Source organism: Bacillus rossius, chromosome 16 (assembly GCF_032445375.1).
Source record: "Bacillus rossius redtenbacheri isolate Brsri chromosome 16, Brsri_v3, whole genome shotgun sequence".
In the NCBI taxonomy this organism is placed as follows: domain Eukaryota; kingdom Metazoa; phylum Arthropoda; class Insecta; order Phasmatodea; family Bacillidae; genus Bacillus; species Bacillus rossius.
This window is the reverse complement of record NC_086343.1, coordinates 42,591,485-42,612,373: the sequence shown is the minus strand read 5'-3', so window position 1 is coordinate 42,612,373 and position 20,889 is coordinate 42,591,485. Positions and strand designations below refer to the sequence as shown.

Genomic DNA, 20,889 nt, shown 5'->3' with positions numbered 1-20,889 from the left:
GCAGCGACCCCCGCACCACCCAGGACCACCAGGGCCACCACTAAGAGGTGCGAGCCAGGTGGTGACGAGGCTGTGAGCGAGCAGGAGTCACCAGGCGCCGCGGAGAAGCCGTCCTCGGGCGACGAGGTGCCAGCGGCCACTGGCAGCGACCCCCGCACCACCCAGGACCACCAGGGCCACCACTGAGAGGTGCGAGCCAGGTGGTGACGAGGCTGTGAGCGAGCAGGAGTCACCAGGCGCCGCGGAGAAGCCGTCCTCGGGCGACGAGGTGCCAGCGGCCACTGGCAGCGACCCCCGCACCACCCAGGACCACCAGGGCCACCACTGAGAGGTGCGAGCCAGGTGGTGACGAGGCTGTGAGCGAGCAGGAGTCACCAGGCGCCGCGGAGAAGCCGTCCTCGGGCGACGAGGTGCCAGCGGCCACTGGCAGCGACCCCCGCACCACCCAGGACCACCAGGGCCACCACTTAGAGGTGCGAGCCAGGTGGTGACGAGGCTTTGAGCGAGCAGGAGTCACCAGGCGCCGCGGAGAAGCCGTCCTCGGGCGACGAGGTGCCAGCGGCCCCTGGTGGCGACCCCCGCACCACCCAGGACCACCAGGGCCACCACTGAGAGGTGCGAGCCAGGTGGTGACGAGGCTTTGAGCGAGCAGGAGTCACCAGGCGCCGCGGAGAAGCCGTCCTCGGGCGACGAGGTGCCAGCGGCCCCTGGTGGCGACCCCCGCACCACCCAGGACCACCAGGGCCACCACTGAGAGGTGCGAGCCAGGTGGTGACGAGGCTGTGAGCGAGCAGGAGTCACCAGGCGCCGCGGAGAAGCCGTCCTCGGGCGACGAGGTGCCAGCGGCCACTGGCAGCGACCCCCGCACCACCCAGGACCACCAGGGCCACCACTGAGAGGTGCGAGCCAGGTGGTGACGAGGCTTTGAGCGAGCAGGAGTCACCAGGCGCCGCGGAGAAGCCGTCCTCGGGCGACGAGGTGCCAGCGGCCCCTGGTGGCGACCCCCGCACCACCCAGGACCACCAGGGCCACCACTGAGAGGCGCGAGCCAGCTGGTGACCAGGTCTCCCCCCTGTAGAGTGTGCCACACGGGTGGTCGAGCCACGGTGTTGTGTTGCCTGCCCCCTGCAGACTCACGGAGGGAAGTGCAACCACCCCAGCATCTGTGGGAGAAGCACGTCCATACACAGTAGACACTCTGTTCTCCCCAACCCAGTTGATTATAAAAATATTGTTTCGTAATGACATTCGATTGGCCTATGGTGTCTGCCATGTATTTACTCCTTTTCTCATTTTAGTACAGTTAAATATTTATTTAATGTTATTTGTTTGAAACTTTTAAGCACTTGTTTATTTAAGGTAGGTTCTTTGAAATATAATTTGTAAGTAAGAAAAATTATCTTACCGTAAGTAAATGTTAACACTTCTATGACTACAAAAGTGGTACTAAAAAAAGTTTCATTGGAAGCATTTTAGTTAACTAATTATTAAATTAAATGTATATTCAGTACAAAATATATTATTTCAATGAAATTTTCTACAAGTAGAGTAATTTTATAAATTGTTGAAATCATACACTCGTTTGCATTGGTATGCATTCAGTAGTTATTATAGATATGTATTTAAAACATAGGTTAACCTCTTTATTTACAATGTTTTCTTAAATTTGTAGTTCTATTTAAAATCTACTGTAATATTTCTTGTAAAAATACTTTTATAATTTGTTTATTTGTTGCTGTTACAATTGAAGTGTTTTTTTGTCTGAATTCATGTGATTTGAAAACTACCTGCTAGTGTGAATGTGTACTGAGTTGAGTTTATGAAGTTAATTTTCCTGTTAAATATTATGATGGCGAAGTTATTTTACATTTATAGTTAATGTAGATTATTGAACTGTTCCAGTGCTGGTGCATACAAACAGTGTAAATAAGGGTTACTTTTGCACGGACTGTTTTTTAGAATTGTTATCTAATCCCTCATAAATGTAGATTTTGGTGGCAGGAACTATGATGTAGGGACCAAAAGGTGGTTAAATAATTTTAATCTAACAATTTACTTTAATATTTTCTGTGGTTTTTTTTCCCAGGTATGTGTTATCTTATCCAGTTGGTATATTCAATAGCTCTGAAGCTTTCATTAATGCAAAATTGCGTAACAAAAATCAATTTTTGTAGTTAGACACTCTATATTTACAGTGAAGACATTAAAACCAAAAGGGAAATGCCATGTCTAATATAAGGCAAATTCTTTAGTAAGATTTATCTTCCGTAATAAATTTTTTGTGTTATGTTTCATTGGGCAAACCCAGTTTACTAAAAGCTGTTTAAGATAAATTACTCACATTTAAATGTCTAAAGAAGGAATCAAAAATTGTAATCGTCGTTCTCAAGTGCAGCTGAGCTTAACAGGCTAAATTTCAAAAAATGAAGAGCTTGGATATGTTTATGAAATATTTGTTTTAGAGTTTTACACAATAATTTAAAATGTTTGAGGTACCTTAGCATTTATGTATCTAGGAAAGTTATTTAGTTACGAAAAAATTCACAAAATTTAAAGACACATAATTGGATAAAATGTGTCAAACTGCATGTAATGAAAAGAGATAACTACAAAAACGAACTCTTAGAAAGAGTGAAGAGCAAATAGAATCTTAAATAGTTCCTTCAAAACAATATTTGGCAGCTGTGTTATCTTCACTTAAGACTCGATGTTTTTGTTTAACAAAAATAATAGATATATACTTTTTGAACGTTTTAAATACAACCACTCGAAAACAATTTTCACCGGTACTTAGTGTGATAGCTATTTAAATACAAACTGCATAAGTAATTAATCCTTGTTGGCTTCCTATGACTGTGAATGCTTCAGAGTTATAGAGAACTGTTTTGTTTCAAGCTAGTGATAATTAGTACCTGGTGGTGCCCATGCAGTGTCCTCTGACGCAAACAGTGATGTCAGTGAGCTGATGCCCCGAAGCAAGGGAACATGCACACATTCCAGTGACGTCTTCAAAGAGATTTGTTCCAAGCTCTCGAGTGTTGGAGAAGGGTTCTTAGTGATGAACGCAACACATTCCTGCCACATCAAAGGCACAAATTTTGTTCTTACTGTTCATGTGACATGTCTCTTTATTGCAAGATGTAATTATTATGTAACATAGAGAGAGAAACTGTTATTCCAAATGCACTTCCATATTTTAATTAGTAATAATGTTTTAAGAACTTATTGGAGTTTTATATTGTAAATGTACAAGCTCATAAAACATTAAGTAGTGAATTTTGCTGTGAATTTTGCCCCGTATGAGGAGAAAATAATACATTTTGTTACACACGTGTTAGTTATTTATTATTTCTCTATTCGAGGGCGACTTTAAGTTGTACCTATTGACAAACTGCATTTTACCCTGAAAATGTACAATACTTATGATTTCAATTGTTTCACTTCACTGGTACAGCCAAAGTACATAAAGAAAAACAATTGCCTGGCACAAATAAATGGAAAATGAGTGTACATTCCTTGTTGTTTATTATTATTAGCTATGGTAGTACCTTGGTGGACCGACCACAAGGGGTACAGTCGACTTATAGCCAGTTGCATCATTGGACCTCCATTTTCAATCCAAGATAGATTTCGGTTATAATTTATGATCAACACAAGAAACTGTTGCATCAATTAATAGCAACGCTCACCATATTAACCTCAGTTATTCTGGAACAATGTATTGATTATAGTGGTTAGAAGACTTTGTTCGATTTCCAAGAAGTGTTTATTTTGAAGAATAAATATAACTGTTTATAATTATTAAAGTTATTTACATCAGTACGGATGTATTATTTATTTCAAGATATTAACAATAAGTAAACCATTAATTTTAAAAGTCAACCCTATTGTGTGTCTTAAAATATGTCTAAAAATCTACATATTTGGCTCGAGGTTATGTGAAAAGAAGATATTTTAAGAACCGTAAGAAAATTGTTTGCATTTTACTGTGTAAATAAATATTTCTATTACAAACTATAATTTCGTTTTAGAGGTTATGCTCGAAAAAATCATTTAAATAAAAAATGTGTAAATTATTCTCATAAAAAACAAACAGAAAATAAAATAGATTAGATAAATAAGAAATATTTTTTTTTTTTAGATTATTTTGTATTGAAACACAAAAGTTGTTACCAGTCATACCAATAAACAAAATAGCTTAGCAGTTTTTAATGCTTCCAGCTCATTTATCTTCAAAGTTGACAATTGTTTTTAATATTACAAACTTGGTAACTTACAGTGAGGCAAACATTCACAAGAAAATAATTCACAGTTCCACGGCCATGTAAAGAGGATTACACTTACGTTTTCAAAAAAATTGTTTAGAAAAATTTTGTTGTCAAATAACGCTCCATCACAACTAAATAAATTATGAGCCGATGAGAATGGATATTAAATATTTCTACTCGAACTTAACCTTTCGAACTAAGACTGACGAATGAGATAAAAAATTGAGGATTCAGCTTATGCCAATGCAACATATTTGCAGTGTAATCTCGATAGAACCAGGGAGCAAACTTGATCTAGGATCGTTTGATCGCTGTTCATAGAGTCAGTGATACTACTTGTCATTGTTGCTCGAATTGAATTGCATAAAGTTTTAACAAATATTTTTAAACGTTAATTTAATCAACTAGAACTTAGTTCTAAACAATGAAAGCCACAAGGTAAAGAGGTATTGTTGGGACTCAAAAAGAAAAAAAATTGTAAACCATGTGTTGATAGAGAAGTTGTAAGTAAATTCAATAACAGAATAGTAATCCAAAAACCCTACTACTACTACAACAGTCCTACTACAATCCCTTGTATAATGGCATCAGGTGCCTATTTATGGACGCCCTAGCGTTGCTTATCACAATTTTTGGGGATAGAACGTAAAGTGTGTAGGACTGGTACTTGCTATAATGCCTGTGTTCCGTGGCGATTAATAATAACACCTTAATCCTACAGTAGTGTTGTGTTACGTAGCATATACAGGTAGGACAAATGTACACATTATAATACCAGCTATGAGGATAAAGATCTCTGACACCCTACCAATTAATACTGTGCATATACGGATTCAAAGGTTATATATATAAACAGTTATTTGCAGTACATATATATATATATAACATAAACAAAACGCAGAAAAATATGTACTGCAAATAACTGTTTGCCGAGAATAATTAGAAGTTTGGGCTAGCTCAGATAATTAAAACTTTAGACACAAATATCAACTGTTTAGTGAAAATCGTTAAGTCCTCGGTGTCAATTTAAATCTTGTTAATATAGGTTGGGCAACTCCGATTACAATTATCCGTATAACTACGCGATATTCAAAGTTCAGCTTGAATTTCACAAAACTATGTGTTTTATGATAATAAATTACTTTAGGGCGACTAGATAGTGCGGTGGAGAGTATTAAAAGCTTACACTTAAGACCACTGAGCTGTTGATTATCAATTACGAAATAATGGTCATTAATATGTTACTGTATCAATAGTAGCTATAAATATGGGTTCCGGGTACAGTGGCTTGTGGCATCGGGACCGGGTTCGTGACATTTGGCCTGTGACGTCACTATCGTGACTTTATCCTCTGATTTTACCTCCGCCATCTTGGATTACATTTCCGGTCACCATCTTGGATTGTCGTCATTACCTTTCGACCTATGACATCACTCCTCTATTTTGGACTATGTCATCATTTTCAGTCTTATGACATCACCATCGCCATATTTGATTGTACCATAATTTTATTTTGACCAACGACATTACCACCGCCATCTTGGACTACAACATCATTACCTTTGACTTATGATGTCGCAACCATCACATTGAATGATGTTACTACCACCATCTTGGATTTCATGTTCACATGCTCTCTCATTTCACTTATTTTGCAGCCATCTTGTACTATGTCATTTCTGACCGCCATCATTGATTATGTTATTTCCGGTCACCAACTTGATTGCATCATTTGTGTTAACCATTTTTGAATTCTAGAAACTTACTTCCATCTTGCATTACACCATTACTGATGAGACCTGGGGTTTAGGGATTCGGCTTTAGGATTTGCACATTTCTGTCGCCATCTTGGATTCAATTTTCGTATACACTATCATTCCATTACTATGCAGCCATATTTTATTATATCACAATCAATGAGACCTGTGGCTTCGGATTTAGGAGTTTTTCATGCTATAACTGATGTCGCCATCGTGTATTATATAATTATAGTTATGTCTTTAACTTTTCTTACTTAATGTTCGGTGTATTAAATTTAATTCATTAATCATATGTTAGAGTACACTATTGTTGCAAGCATCCATATTGGTGAGGTGGCACTAGTGTTGAATATAAGATCTAATTTACCATTTAATGGTTGGGATAGTGTGGTATATTAGTCACATTCGTCCCACTTAACGTCTTTTGGCTGGTTTCCATTCTTATATATATATACACATATATATATAAAATTTCACTATATTTGTATTTTTGCTTATAAATTTGCTCATTAACATTTACAAGTTTACTACTTTAAATATGAAACTTACGTACACTAATAGACCATTTTATATAACAAATGTTTAACCACGGAATTAAAACTACGAAATAACGTACGTGTTTGAACAATCAACACATTTATTAATATAGCGTATTAAAAAAAATGCAAATATACAAGAATGAAAATAATTTTTCGAAGCGTATTCTTTCCTCGGCGAATCACATCTGGGACATATTCTACTTCTTCCCGAAGTCTCCAGAGTGCATGCAGCACAGCAGTTGTGTTGCACAGCTGCACCTTCCTCGCGACACCTCCAGGAAGCGCTGCTCGGACCTCCCGCGCTCAGCAGACCTGAGAGTGGCGCGACGCGGAGTGACGGGACCGTGAGAGTGCGACTGAGTGGCGCGAGGTACTGTCGAGCCTAGCTCCAGTGAGGAGTGCGAATTGAGTGACTTGCGAATAAACATTTTCAAGTGCCAGTGCCTTGAGATCATATTTCCTTGTCAATCTCAGGCCAGTGTTTCTTGAAACGCTTAAATGTAGCAGCATATACTCCGAAAGCTGTGCTGAAAACGGAGCACGATGACCAGTACATGGTGCCTTCATGGAATCCACACAAGACTAGTGTGTAATCTCTCTTCAAGAGTAGCACACGCTCCACTCTTCAGTCCTGTGTCAAACACCAGAGCACGCACACTTCCTCTCGGGTTGCAAACACCAGAGCGTGTAACCTGTTCCTGGTCAGTCCCACGGAGAATCTTGGGAACTCCTGGTAACGTCTCCACTGTATCGCCACTCAGTTCTCAACTTTCAATACATAGGGACCCCTAAATGTTCTCCAACTGATCAAAATTTTGATTCGGTAATTCACTTCTCATAGTGGAACAAGGGCAGCAATGTGGGGATAAATGATTTCTAACTTTTATTTTTCCCATGTCATTATGGACCACCCATATATATATATGTATGTATGTATGTATATATATATACATATATATATACATACATATATATATACACACATACATACTAGCTACAGTACACGGCGTTTTCTGAGCTGAACACAGGGTGATAGCGCTATATGATGGTGTGGTGGACACAGAAATGACACACAATGATTAGTTGGCTAGTTGTATATCAATGACCTATGATATTCTTTTTACCCATGGCAATAGGTTTAACGAAATAGAAGTTAGAAGTTGATGCGCTGCAGCGCAATCTAGTGTAGAGTTATAGCGAAATGGATATCGCGAAAATATTCTCCATGTTCATGTATTTATGTATTCCAAATTTCATGGTGATCGATTGAACGGTATAGAAGTTGATAACTATAACTGCCGCAATTTTGTCACAAATCACTTCCAACCATAAAATATAATAATAGAAAATATCGGTCGAGTTTTCGTTAATGGGCAAAATTTCACCAAAAGAGTAGATAAAGGTAATTTTTTGAAAAAAAATAAATCACTAGGTATTACTTCCATAATATGACAAATATCTCATCCGTTTGATTGAATGATAACTCGGAGTAACACAAAATCTTTCGTCTAAATACGATTTATAGTACAACCAATCATAACTGTAAAGGGTAGAAAAAAGGTTTGAAGGACAAAAAAATTCATAACTCCCTTAATAGGTACACCATTGAATCCGTTCAAATTGTTTATTAATCGTATAATTTTTATCTAAAACGTTTGCCTGAAACAACTATTGATTAAACGATCCAGTGCAGCAAGGGTTTGGAAGAAAAAATTAGGATAAAAAATCATAATTTTCACACCAAATACACGATTAAACCGCTCTTATTTATTGTAAAACATTAAAATATTATCTACAACTTTCGTCCGAAATTATTTTTATATGACCAACAATTATAGAAAGGGATGGAAATAACAAGAGTTTAAGGACAAAAAAATTCATAACATCCGTTCAGATTGTTTGTAAACCTTTATATATATATATATATATATATATATCTTTATATATATATATATCAATTTTTTTGTCTAAATCATTGTTTGATGCAACCAAGCATTACTGCAAAGGGTGTAATAAACATAGGTTAAAGAACAAATAAAATCATAACACCCTTATTAGGTAAATAAACTATGGAATCTATAACAATTGAATGTAAATTTTTAAAAGCGTTATCTTAATATTTGATCTGTTACAATTTTTATAAGACGATCCATTGCAGCTAGGGTTTGGAAAAAAAACCAGGGGTTGGAATAAAAAAAAAAATAATTTTAACTCTGGAACCATGTAGACTATTTATTACGTTCTAATTTTATCCTCCTAAATTGTGTCTTAAACCTTTGTCTAAAACAAATTTTTATGCAATAAAGTGCAAGGGGTAAAAATAACATGGGTTGAAGAACAAAAAAATATTAACTTTTTTAGAAGTTATACTATGAAATCCGTTATAATTTTTTATAAAAACCCTAAACTTTATTAAAAACCTTTGGATGAAACAATTTTTGATGAGACAGACTATTACAGTAAAAACAGAAACTGGGTTAATTGTTAAAATTAATACGGCACAAGTGATTGATTACACGTCGTGGAAAGATCCAACATTTCGGTCGACAGGTTAAGATTTCTACTTGCTTCGCAAAACGCCGAAAATATATCTATCATCAATGAAACAGCGACTAAACTTTAAAAGATGTGAGGCGCAAAATATTTTGATTGAATACTATAAAATAATTTCAAGTTTTATATTTGTTAAAAAAACTAACTAAATAATTTCAAATGAAATAATAGTCACTTAATAGTATTTTATGACTTTAATATTTCTAGTGCCTTGAGTGTGTATTGAGATTATAAAATACTAGCATACTTGGTTTTACAAATTTGAACGTGATGCTGCAAAGTCATTTTTCGTAATATCAAAAGGTATGGATTTTATCAAATATATGCCATGCTTAATTATCATGATTCACAGATTGAAAGATTTTGATGATACTATGGACTATGCAATGTAATTATCAAAGGTTTGGTTGGATACCCTGCTAGGCTGATATCAGTGGAATCAACTAATAGAAAGTTTGTCGGTATTCTTGCTTGGCAGGGACAAGTAGGATACAACCAGAGGATCGGTAGGATATATTGTTTGATTGGGTTCCTGAGGCTACATTGAGCAACGGAGCGGGGGGATATTCTGCTTGGTTGAGATCATTAGGATACGATGGGATTCGATCGGCACGATATAAGGGGATATGACGAAAGATTCAATGGTATGTGGGATTATGCTAAGCAGTACGCCTGTTATCCTTAGTGTTTTGGAGCCCTCTTCTAAGATTGCTAAAATAGTCCTGTATAAACAATATGATTTATGGCAACCAATGTGATCGCTGATGGCAACAATTTGGAGACTCTTGACCCTATATTCAGCATAACACACGTTAAGTACAATTACTTTAGGACTCTTTGATTAAATATAATAAGTGAATAATCATTATGCTGTTGGTAACTATAATTCAAATAATTTCCCCAATAAGCTTCTGATACATTCGTTAAGCAGATCATGTTATACCTGTACTGTAGGTCTGGCAGTTTGGAGATACTTGTAATTCGTAATATGAATTTTAGTATGCACAAGTCTTGCTATTCATTTTTTTTTTCTTGACCGTATTGTATACTAAGGATTGAAAAAAGGTTCTTAGACACTTGGCCTAATAACCTGACATTAGTCATCACTTTGTTCAACGGCATCGACGAAGGTCTCATAGTTGGGAGATGTTTGGTGTTTATACTTGAAGTTGTGACTCTGGTAGTGATAAGTTGCACCGAATACCTTGTCAGTAGTGAGGATTGTTAGTATGCTTGTTAAAAAGTAATGAAAAAATTTATTTAACAACGATATATCGTTAAAATTATGTTTTTTACATCGACAAACAATGGAAAGGACGCTGACATATAAAATAGTGTATGTTGGTTCCTCCGGAACAGGAGTAGGAGTGACGACTGGGATTGTGTGTCCGCTAACTTAAATTGTGACGTCACAGCTGTCATCTTTGATGACCTTGACCTTGAACCTGGACCTTGTCCTTTGACCTGGAGCCCAGCAGCCATCTTGGATCCGCAATCTCGAAATCGAACGCTTAACTCACTTATGTTGTAATTTTCATTACGGCCACCATATTTGAATATTAATGTCAGGTCCACCATCTTGGATTTGACACAACCACTTTTTTCGATACTGATGTCATGTCCGCCATCGTATTTCGTCTGCTGGAGACCGCCATCTTGGATTAAAACATTACAATTGCTATATTGTTTTCTTCTGCTGGATACCAATATTTTTGATACCGACAGCTTTGTTTCTGGCATTTGTTCCTAGAGAGCGCCATGCACATAAGGTCGATTTTTTATTACATGCCATTTTATGATAGTCCTTATCGACATATTTTCAATTTTATTTTACAAAATACTTTGTAAGCGTTGTGATTCTAACCATCACAGCTTGGACCTCTGGGTTGGGATAACTTACTCCTTTAACCGCAAGGCCATCGAGAAAATTACTAGACTGAGAGTTAAATAAGATATATAATAAATACACATATTAGGACTAGTATTTATTTTTAATTTGAAGGAATAATAAATATTATCACCTATTTGAGACCAACCCATCATTTTTTTTTTTTCAATACCTGCTACCAGGAGCGCTAGTTACAACAAATTACCTACTAGATAGTGCTGCTGACATCTTGTTTTCAGTAATCGAAACAGGAAGCGCCAATTTCACGTAGTTCACATGCAATTTTCTAGAGTGTGTTGAAGTCATATTAGTTTATTTTTTACCCGCTAGAGCGCAGTAATTATTTATGACCTTGAAATCCGTTATTTTGTCGGCCATCTATACTGCCATTTTGAAAATCTTTAATTTTTTGGCTAGAAATTAAAGATTCATTTAAAAAATCACTTGTTAAAATATTTAGTGATTCGATCGATTCCTGTCCTTGGTTCGATCCTCGGTCAATGGATAAAATATAAATTTAATTAAATATTACTTCAAATTACCATAAAATTGACAGGTTCAAGAAATAAAACAACAAAACTGCAAACAAAAAAAAATAAATAAATTCTACACAAGTACAAAAAAAAAGCAAAATATAAAGTCTTTAGCGTTTCTCGATTTCTGCATATGCTACCCACGATTTAAAGAGAAGTTGGAAGCCCACCACTTCACGTAGGATCACCATTTATTTGTTTCGGTGGTAGACTGCACTCCCCTAGCATATACTCGCCCGAGCCTAACAAAATCATGTTTCCAGAAGAGGTGAGAACAATCTCCCGAAGCCTCGCTCGGAAGAGCTCGGGTGTCACGTGGTCGGCACTTCCCGGCCACGTGGCAGGCGTGGAGCGTCGCGGGGAAGCATAACCCCCCAGGAGTCAGGAGAGGTCGTGTCCGGCGGGCAGTCGGCAGGTTCAAGTCCGGGAGGGAAGGAAGATAACATAACAAACTCTAACTGTATGTTAGTAGTTCCAGCAGAAGGCGTGGTACGGCCGCACTTGCTGCTCCAGAAGCGCTGGGAAGAGGAGGCTGGCAGGAGCATCTCGCCCTCCGCATCGCCGCGGGACCCGAGGCCTCCCTGCGCTGCCTTCTGGGTCTGACAGCTGGCGGTGACTCCAGATTGATGCTGTCTTTATCAGCCGGGAGACATCTTCCATGATGGCTGGCAGAGGCGTATCAACTTCGTTGGTGATGTACACCGCACTTCAAGTACTCAGAAATGCCGTTAAACTCAAGAGGAGTATAGTAGGTCAGACTTAGTGTTTGTAACATATAAAATATTCCCTGGAAATATTCAGAGTAGTTTTACAAGATGCCATCCTTCCACAGGCTGTATTGCACACAGCTTGGATCTCGGGGGACACTGACGCAGTGTCACTGGCTGGGTGACATCTAGTCATTCTTGCATTTATGTCTGTACACTTTCTCGGTTCAAGACACTACATGGGACCACAGAAGAGCTCTGTCCACTTGCTGGGACACCAGAGAGAGGTCAGTCAACTCACTGTGACCCCAGAAATGAGCTCAGTTTACTTGCTGGGACCCCAGAAATGAGCTCAGTTTACTTGCTGGGACCCCAGAACGAAGACAGTCCACTCTGTGGGACACCTGAGTGAATTTATACCACATGCTGGTACCTTGGATAGCGCTCATTCCACTTGCTGGGACCCCAGAGCCAGCTCAGTCCACTTGTTGGCACCCCTGATACAACTTAGTCCACTTGCTGGGATTCTGGTGCGAGCTCTCTTCTTTCTGAGATCCTGGCAGTAGCTACCTTAACTCTTTGGGCGTGTGTGTACTAACTAGCTCGACTTATCATTCTGGCCACCTGGCTGGTAAGGCCTTACTCCTGCGTGTTTCTGCCCTGGACTGTGGTACCGCTGCTATCTCAGTGTTTCTGTTCATGTTATGTACTACCCAAACGTTTTGGTAGTATTTTCATACGACCAACTATGTCTTCAAGTTGATTAGTTATCAGAATTAGAAAAAATCCCGTTTATCACAGCACACAGACGTAGGTAGTTTTTGGAGTGCCTATTTCTTCTAGAATTATTTTGGTAACTTCTATAAACTCCTACAACATTTTAAGAACTTTTGTAGCCTATATAACTTCATATATGTTCGCCAATATTCAAAACACATCGATTAAATATTTTATCATTTTCCATGCAGCAAAACTATTTTCAATTGTTTTTCATTTATTGGTTCCAGCATTGAATATCATAAAGAATTTCATATTAAACCTACTGAGGTAGACAAGCAAATATTTTTACACGCTTTATATTAGCTTCACCTGTATGTTTGTTTGTATGTTTGTTTGTATGTTTGTAACCGATTCCTTTGGGTGCGATTTTGATCCACTTTAAACGGCCAGATTTCATTCAAACTTTGTTGATTTATCGAGGACCGATGACAATACACTAATTTGATAAAATTATTCCATTAATCAATTTGCAAAATAAGATTTTTGTCAATTTATATAATTGGTAAAATTAAGCAAAGACGTATTTGTAAAGAAAACAATTTCGCTCATGTGCGAACTCTTTTCTTTCAGTTTGTCTTTGGCGCGATATAAACAAAGCCTACTAAATATTGTGACATTTAATTAAATGAAAAGTGAGAGTGGGTTATGATTATTGTGAACAATATACTTTCTTGAAGAGAATATTATCTATATTTTGCAACGTTACTGGTCTTTATTAGTATTATTATTAATATTAATAATACTATTAGAATAATGAATGGGTTGATAAACATAAATAATTATTAACCTTACAATTACACATACAGAAGTAGGAAGAATAGCAAGAATACTTTTTATGTAATTTCTATGATAAACTATTATTTATTACCATAACACATATAGGTAGTAAATATTCCATAAAATGGTTAATTAAATTATTAATACAATTAACTTGAAATTCGTGACATGTGGGTTGATTATTCGCTGGATCAATTGCAGGAATTAAGGTCGGCACAGAAATACAAATTCAAGAGTTCATTAGTAAAAACTATTAAATCCTATTGCTTCCATTCACGGTGTAGTTGTAGAAATTAGAAATGTTATTATAATATTTGAGGGTTCAATGAAAATTAATTATTATTACCACGGCTATTAACTCAGGGTCAGCTCCGAGTAACTATTAAATCAGACCACTGGTTTTCAAATTCTAATTTCCAAACTGAAAATGTTGATGTTTTATACAATTTAAATTGATTTACTCAAAAACATATAATGTTTCTACTTGGTTGGAAATTCATATGAGGACTGGATGAATTAACATGTATAAATGTCCAGGATGCTGTTCCAAATCACGTCCCTTACGACGTGAAAACGTATTTGCTAAATACGTGACTGAACTGTCAAATGATGTCATAATTAATACTCACAACAACTATGTGACGTCTGGTGGATTCTTTTAAATATATATATAAGAACACTGAAGTTAAAACTTTCATGTTCAATCACCAAAATAAGTGGCGTATTGGTAAAAACCATACGATGAAGACGCCTTATTTTACATTCTCTTACTAACAATTAGAATTTAATTAATCTCCCTGACCTGAACCGGCTGCTGATTGGCTGAAGAACATATAAAACATATGGCCTTCAGACAACAACCCGCGGCAAAGAACCAGGTAAGATATAATTAAATTTAAAAGAAAAATAATTCAGTTTAAAACATACTTGACCCAAAGATATTACAAACGTATGAAAAGTTTGTGCTGAAAACAAATACAATAACAAACAATATTATAGGTTAGTGTTCGAAAATAAATATCTTCAACTGTTATTATATCGTCGTACTGGAACAATTAGTGTTTGTAAAATATAGTCTGTAGCTGTAAATATACAAATGTGGAAAATAAACATAACATAATTTATTACTCTTAAATAAAAATAAATAATAATAAACAGAATTACTGTGTGGGAAATCTTGTTACCGCACAATTTTTAAAAATGTGTTGTTTCTTTCGTTAAATAGAGAAACACAATTACGTCTTTGTTTCATTTTACCAATTAACCAAGAGTGAAACATTATTATAAAACAACATTTAATGCAAATATTTCACGAAACATGGAAAAATTGAAGTTTGATTTTGCTGTGAAACCAACAGCAGATGGGAAATCAAACATCATATGCATTGCCGTCGTCCGGGGTCTCGGGCTCGAGTCCCGGTGTGGCTCCTAGTGGGAAAAGGCGGTTCTTGATCTGTGTTGTCCGGGTGGGCGCCAGACTAGCTCGTTTCTAGTCGTGAATTTGGGGTCGTGGATGTATGTGCCCCTGCGTGGCCCACTAGGGTCGGCGGCGGTGTTGCGTGAGATGATTTTAAATAAGAGACGTGGAGTTGAGGTGGCGGTGTCGTACCTTTTATTCAGAGGAGCGAGTCGTACACAATACAACACTCTACAGAGGTCCCCGGGGGGTTTTTACTTGTTATTCCGTGGCGCCGTATTGTTTGTGTTCCGCGTTACGTGGCCTCGGATGCTGTTATGTCTCAGACGTCTCACTGGGTACGCAGGTAACGTAATTTCGTAACACAAAGGCGGGACACAAAATACACTGAATTAAGGGGGCGCGTACAGGTTACGTGGCACTCGTTACTCGGGTAACGTAAGTTAGTAATACAAAACACGGGATACAAAAATACACTGGATTAAGGGGCGGGCGATTGGAGACGGCCAATCCCGTATGCAAATGTCTCGGCGCGGGTGTTGTGCCCACTGTGGTGAAACACGCACCGCAATTAAGTTTGTCCAAGTTCCCTTGCGGGTTTGTGGTCAGCGCCGTGCGCGTGACCTTAAACAAAGTTCTGTACGTTGCGGGAGACGGCTCGTGCCGTATGCTGAAGAGCAGCCCCGCTGACCAAGTGTGGTGCGGGGTGTCCTTAAGTTGATGCGGCCGGATTAGGTCCTGGACCGAAAAAAGGGACCGGGTACTCACGGAGAGGTTAAGTAATAAAAGGGGTTTGGTTAATTAGTGACTATATTTACCGGACGTTACTTTCAGTGTAGACAAAGGATGTTGCCTCTCCGTGGGACGTAGGTCCGCCCCGGTCCATGAGCTGCGCTGAACTGCCGAACTGGCATGGCGTCTGAGGGAGGCTCGGCCTCTCTCGCGCCAGGCGTGACCTCATTACGCTAGACTCCAAACGGGTGTCTCTGGAAGAGATTTTATTGTCGCTAAAATCCTCATTTAATGTTTCAGGAGGAATGGGTACGGTTCTTCTCTTGTCTACTCAGGTTTCCGCGGCTTTGTCTTTAATTGCTGTTCGGGTCGCCTGACTCGGGTGGGCCATGGCCAGGGGTGTGTTCCGTTAGCGGGAGCGTATACTGGCGGGTGCAGGTCGGGCTCTGGGGTGGTCGTCGGCCAGACGACGTCAGCATAACCTCAATAGCTACACCTGATGGGCAGATTTTTGAAATTCCACTCGAACACCAACCTGCAAATCTACACGAAACAGTTACAAATACTCCAAACTCTGCCAAGGTCAGTAACTCATTAAATAAAATACATCAAACATGGAAAATATGGATACGTTTGACAGATGATATATCAAAAACATATCTGGATAGAGAGCAAAACTTACAGTTTAAGGATTTTTACCTGGAAGAAATTGAGGAAATAATTTTTAAAATAAGCTTAAAACAATAATGAATGAAAAATACTAGTATTATTGTGAAAAAAGCGTGGGGCGCTTTGTATTATATTTATCGTACATCGAGCGCCCGATGGTAGAGCAGCCGACATGTCATCGGAAGGCTCTGTGTTCGAATCCCAGTCCGGTCTATCCGAATTTTTCTCACATATTGTATACACTCTCATTGAGCAGGTCCTTTCCTCATCCTTTCTCAATCCTTATCCTTCCCAAAATTCCTGTTACGTTAATGTGGAACGCTTCACGTAATAATTAATCCGTAACTCCCATTCTTTCCTGCTTCACAGCATTAATTTCGTACAGTATGTAAGACTGGTCGATATCACTTGTTCGTCAATAACCTTATACCATTAAGTCTCACTGTATATATTGATAACGTTAAAATTTTTGAATGGCTTCAAAAATCGAGATTTGACTATCAATACAGCTGTACACATTAATAATTTGTAAAATAATTACAGTTACTTATAGTTATCACGGAATTAATAGTAGATTAGAACAAATAACAATTTTAAAAAATTTAAAAAAACATGTTTTTATAAATAAACAAAACTAAAAAGTAAAAAAATAAATAAAAGTTTGAAAAAACTAAAAAAAACACGCGGTTATAGAAAATCCAACTAAAAAATAGAAAATAAATTTTAATAAATTTAATTTTAAAATAGTGTAAAATAAAAAAATGTATTTTATTTAAAAAAAAGCGTGGTGTGCTTTTTAAGATATTATTAAAATGATAATCATTCTACTCATATCTGTCAGTAAAATAATTATAACTATTGACACTATGCACCCCACGGTTTTTTAAATAAAATACATTTTGGTAAATATGTAGTGTATGAATTATCGTCAAAAATTTTTTTTAAAAATCTGAAATAATTTTCATTATATGCTCTTTTACGTACTTTTTTCATTACAGCCTGCGGAGATAAGAAATTCTAAATACTTTAGGAGATATCGAATTTGTTAATTTTCATATTTGGGCGATATTTGTTAAAAAAAAATTTAAAATTCCGAAAATACTTTTATTCTGTGCTCTTTAACTTTTATCTTTTCATTAAACTCGGCGGAGATAAGAAATTCCAAATACTTTAGGATATATCGAATTTTTTAATTTTCATCCTGTGCACTCATGCGGCTTACACGAATGTTGCTTGTTTACGAGCAGAGACAATGTACGAGTATGTTTTTTTTTTTTTTTTCGCGACGTACGTGAACGACTACATCATTTTCTACTAATGGCAAAGGAATTGTACCCGCCTCTAACTTAGGTGAGTTTTTAACGTTTCAAGTTTTAATGTTTTATTTGTTGCGCAAGTAATAAGTAAAAAGAAAATTACGTGAGTTGCTACTGTTCATCTTTTGTCCTGGTTTGTTAGGTCAGGCCAGCAACATTATAAATACTTTAAAACTAAACAGCTATTAAAATTAATTTATTATTTTTAGTGTCCTTTCAGTTTCAAAGTATTTATAATGTAGCTGACCTGACCTAATCTACCTTTGTCCCGTTTTGTTATGTCAGGTCAGTTACATTATAAATACTTAAAACTATACAACAAGTAAAATTAATTGATATTATTTTTAATTTCCGATAATCCGTACACTACATATTTACCTACATTTTTTATTTTACACTATTTTTAAATTAAATTTATTAAAATTTATTTTCTATTTTTTATTTGGATTTTCTATAAAAGCGTGTTTTTTAGTTTTTTAAACTCTTATTTTTTTATTTTCAAATACTATTTTTCATCCCTTGCACTAACACGTGGTCGTATAAATGTTTTTATACAAAGGTTTGTCACTTTAAGATGGCTATTAATAGATTTCGTCGAATTTGATACTTAAAAATTTTTATTTTGTTATTTCAACTCCAGTTTTTACTGTAATAGTTTGTTTCATTAAAAATGGTTTCAGCCAAAGGTTTTAGATTAAGTTGAGGTGTTTTACAATAAGTTATATTGGATTTGAAATTACATTTTTGTCCTACCCTTGTTTTTTCCACCTCTTGCAGTAATGGTTATCACAAATTATTTCCGCGGAAAATTTTAGGTAAAATGTATAAAATTTATATACAATTTTAACGGATTTGATAGTGTACCTACTAAGGTAGTTATGAATTTTTTTTTAAATGCTATACATTATTTTTTTCAACCCCTTGCAGCAATGGTTTGTCCAACCAAAAACTGTTTTAGACAAAAGTTTTAGATAAAAATTATAAGTTTATACATAATTTGTACGAATACTTTGCTGTGCCTACGAAGGGAGTTATGATTATTTTTTCGTCTGCCAAGCCTTTTTTATTTAACGCCTTGCAGTTATGTTTGCCGTATCAAAAACCTTATTTCAGACAAAATATTTAAGCATTACTCATACGAGTTATAATACGTTCAAAAAGATGTGATATTTTTCATACAATGGGGGTTACAACAAAAAACCTTCTCCATAATACCACTTTGGTCGGATATTGCCCATTAACTAACTCGACCGAGAATTTCCACTAATAGATTTTTTTTAACAGCTTGGAAATGATTTGAGAAAATTTGTGACATTTATTGTGTCCAAATAATTTATATATACATATATATATTTATTTATTTATTTATTTATATTTATTTATATATATATATATCAACTTTTGAGTTGACTATGGTTTTAAGGTCTATGGACCATGAAACGAAAAGCTATATAAAATGTTTCACCATGGTAGCGGCTACAACAGGTAGTATTTAGGTGTTATTTCTTTGAAATCTACCTAAAAATACATTTCTAGCTTAACTTAGTAGTACACACAAGTCGAGTCTGTTTTATGAATTATGTCTATATTTAAAACTTTACCAAAAATTTTGAATTTTTTTTTTTTTTTTTTTTTGTTATCTGAATACTTGTTTGAAAGACGCGAATAAATTTGTTTAAAGCCGCGCGAAGTGAGTAAATATGCTTGTTATTTTATTAGGAGGCTTCGCTAGCGACTTCATAAACTCTCTGGTGCCAGAGGCATTGGTGTCTGAAGTATTGCAGTCACTGCTGGTAGGCAGTTGCGTTGGTTCCCACAGCATGTGAGCATGTTCCCACAGCATGTGAGCATGCCAAGCGATGCAGTGAGCATGCGTGGACAGTCGTACAGAACATTCGGCTCTTTGGGTTAAATACTTAAGTGTGGACTGACTCTAAGGATTTCAGCTAAAATGGTAAACTATTTTTTTTTCCTGTAATGCTTAACATGTTTTCTATAGACCTTGATTTCTTATCATGATCTGCTAATATTTTTTGAAAGCAGTTAGAAGGTAAAGAAATAGTAAAAAGTAGATGTATTTGGTTCGTTCTGGGACACCGGAGGAGGGAGGGGGATTCGGGGATTATGTCACTTCCTTCGACCATGCACACACGAAAAAGTGTCCCGTACGTTCATCAGCCATGTACGCACGAAAAAATGTCCCGTTACAGTAGTAGGATATAGCCGATTCTGGGACAGGCGCAGGATCCAGGATCCGACCTTGACCTTTGACCTTGACCTTAAACCCTGAACTTTGACCTTGACCTTGACCTTGAACCGAGTCCTTGACCTTTGACCTTGACCTTTGACCTTGAACTTTGACCCTGACATTGAAATTCGACCCTTGACCTTTAACTATGACCTTGAACATTGACCTTGAACCTTAACCTTGAACCCTGAACTTTGACCTTGACCTTGAACCGTGTCCTTGACCTTTTACCTTGACCTTTGACCTTTAACTTTGACCCTGACATTGAAATTCGACCCTTGACCTTTAACTCTGACCATTGACCTTGAACCTTAACTTTGACCTTTAACTTTGACCTTGACCATTGACCTTGACCTTGAACTATGACATTGAACTTGAAATTTGACCTTGACCTTGAAATTTGACCCTGACATTGAAATTCGACCCTGACCTTTAGTCTTGCGACCCTCGATGTTGCCAACCTGATGACGTGGCTGCTGGCAGACTGACTCCCACCACTTTGTTCATAGTATATTTATCGTCAGGTAGTATGATGTCATGTCCGCCATCTTGAAAATCAATAATTTTTATGTTAGAAAAACGGGAAAAAATTAAAATTCATTAAAAAAAATAACTAATCGAATTAATAATAAAAATTAAATAAATTATTACTTAAAACCACTGTTGAACATATCGTTATGGTTGCCATCTTGGATTATATTT

At 36.9% G+C, this 20,889-nt stretch overlaps 1 protein-coding gene across 1 annotated transcript in view; it reads right to left on the bottom strand.

The window, feature by feature from the left end:
- Positions 1 to 20,889, bottom strand: part of LOC134539898 (mucin-1-like) — a 63,149-nt gene that overhangs the window by 1,049 nt on the left and 41,211 nt on the right. Inside the window, exons 2-5 of the mRNA XM_063382247.1 lie at positions 802 to 1,163; positions 585 to 707; positions 293 to 423; positions 92 to 212 (exon numbers count right to left, since the gene is read on the bottom strand). Coding sequence (XP_063238317.1) covers positions 92 to 212; positions 293 to 423; positions 585 to 707; positions 802 to 1,163 — 737 coding nt within the window. The remainder of the gene's footprint in view (positions 1 to 91; positions 213 to 292; positions 424 to 584; positions 708 to 801; positions 1,164 to 20,889) is intronic.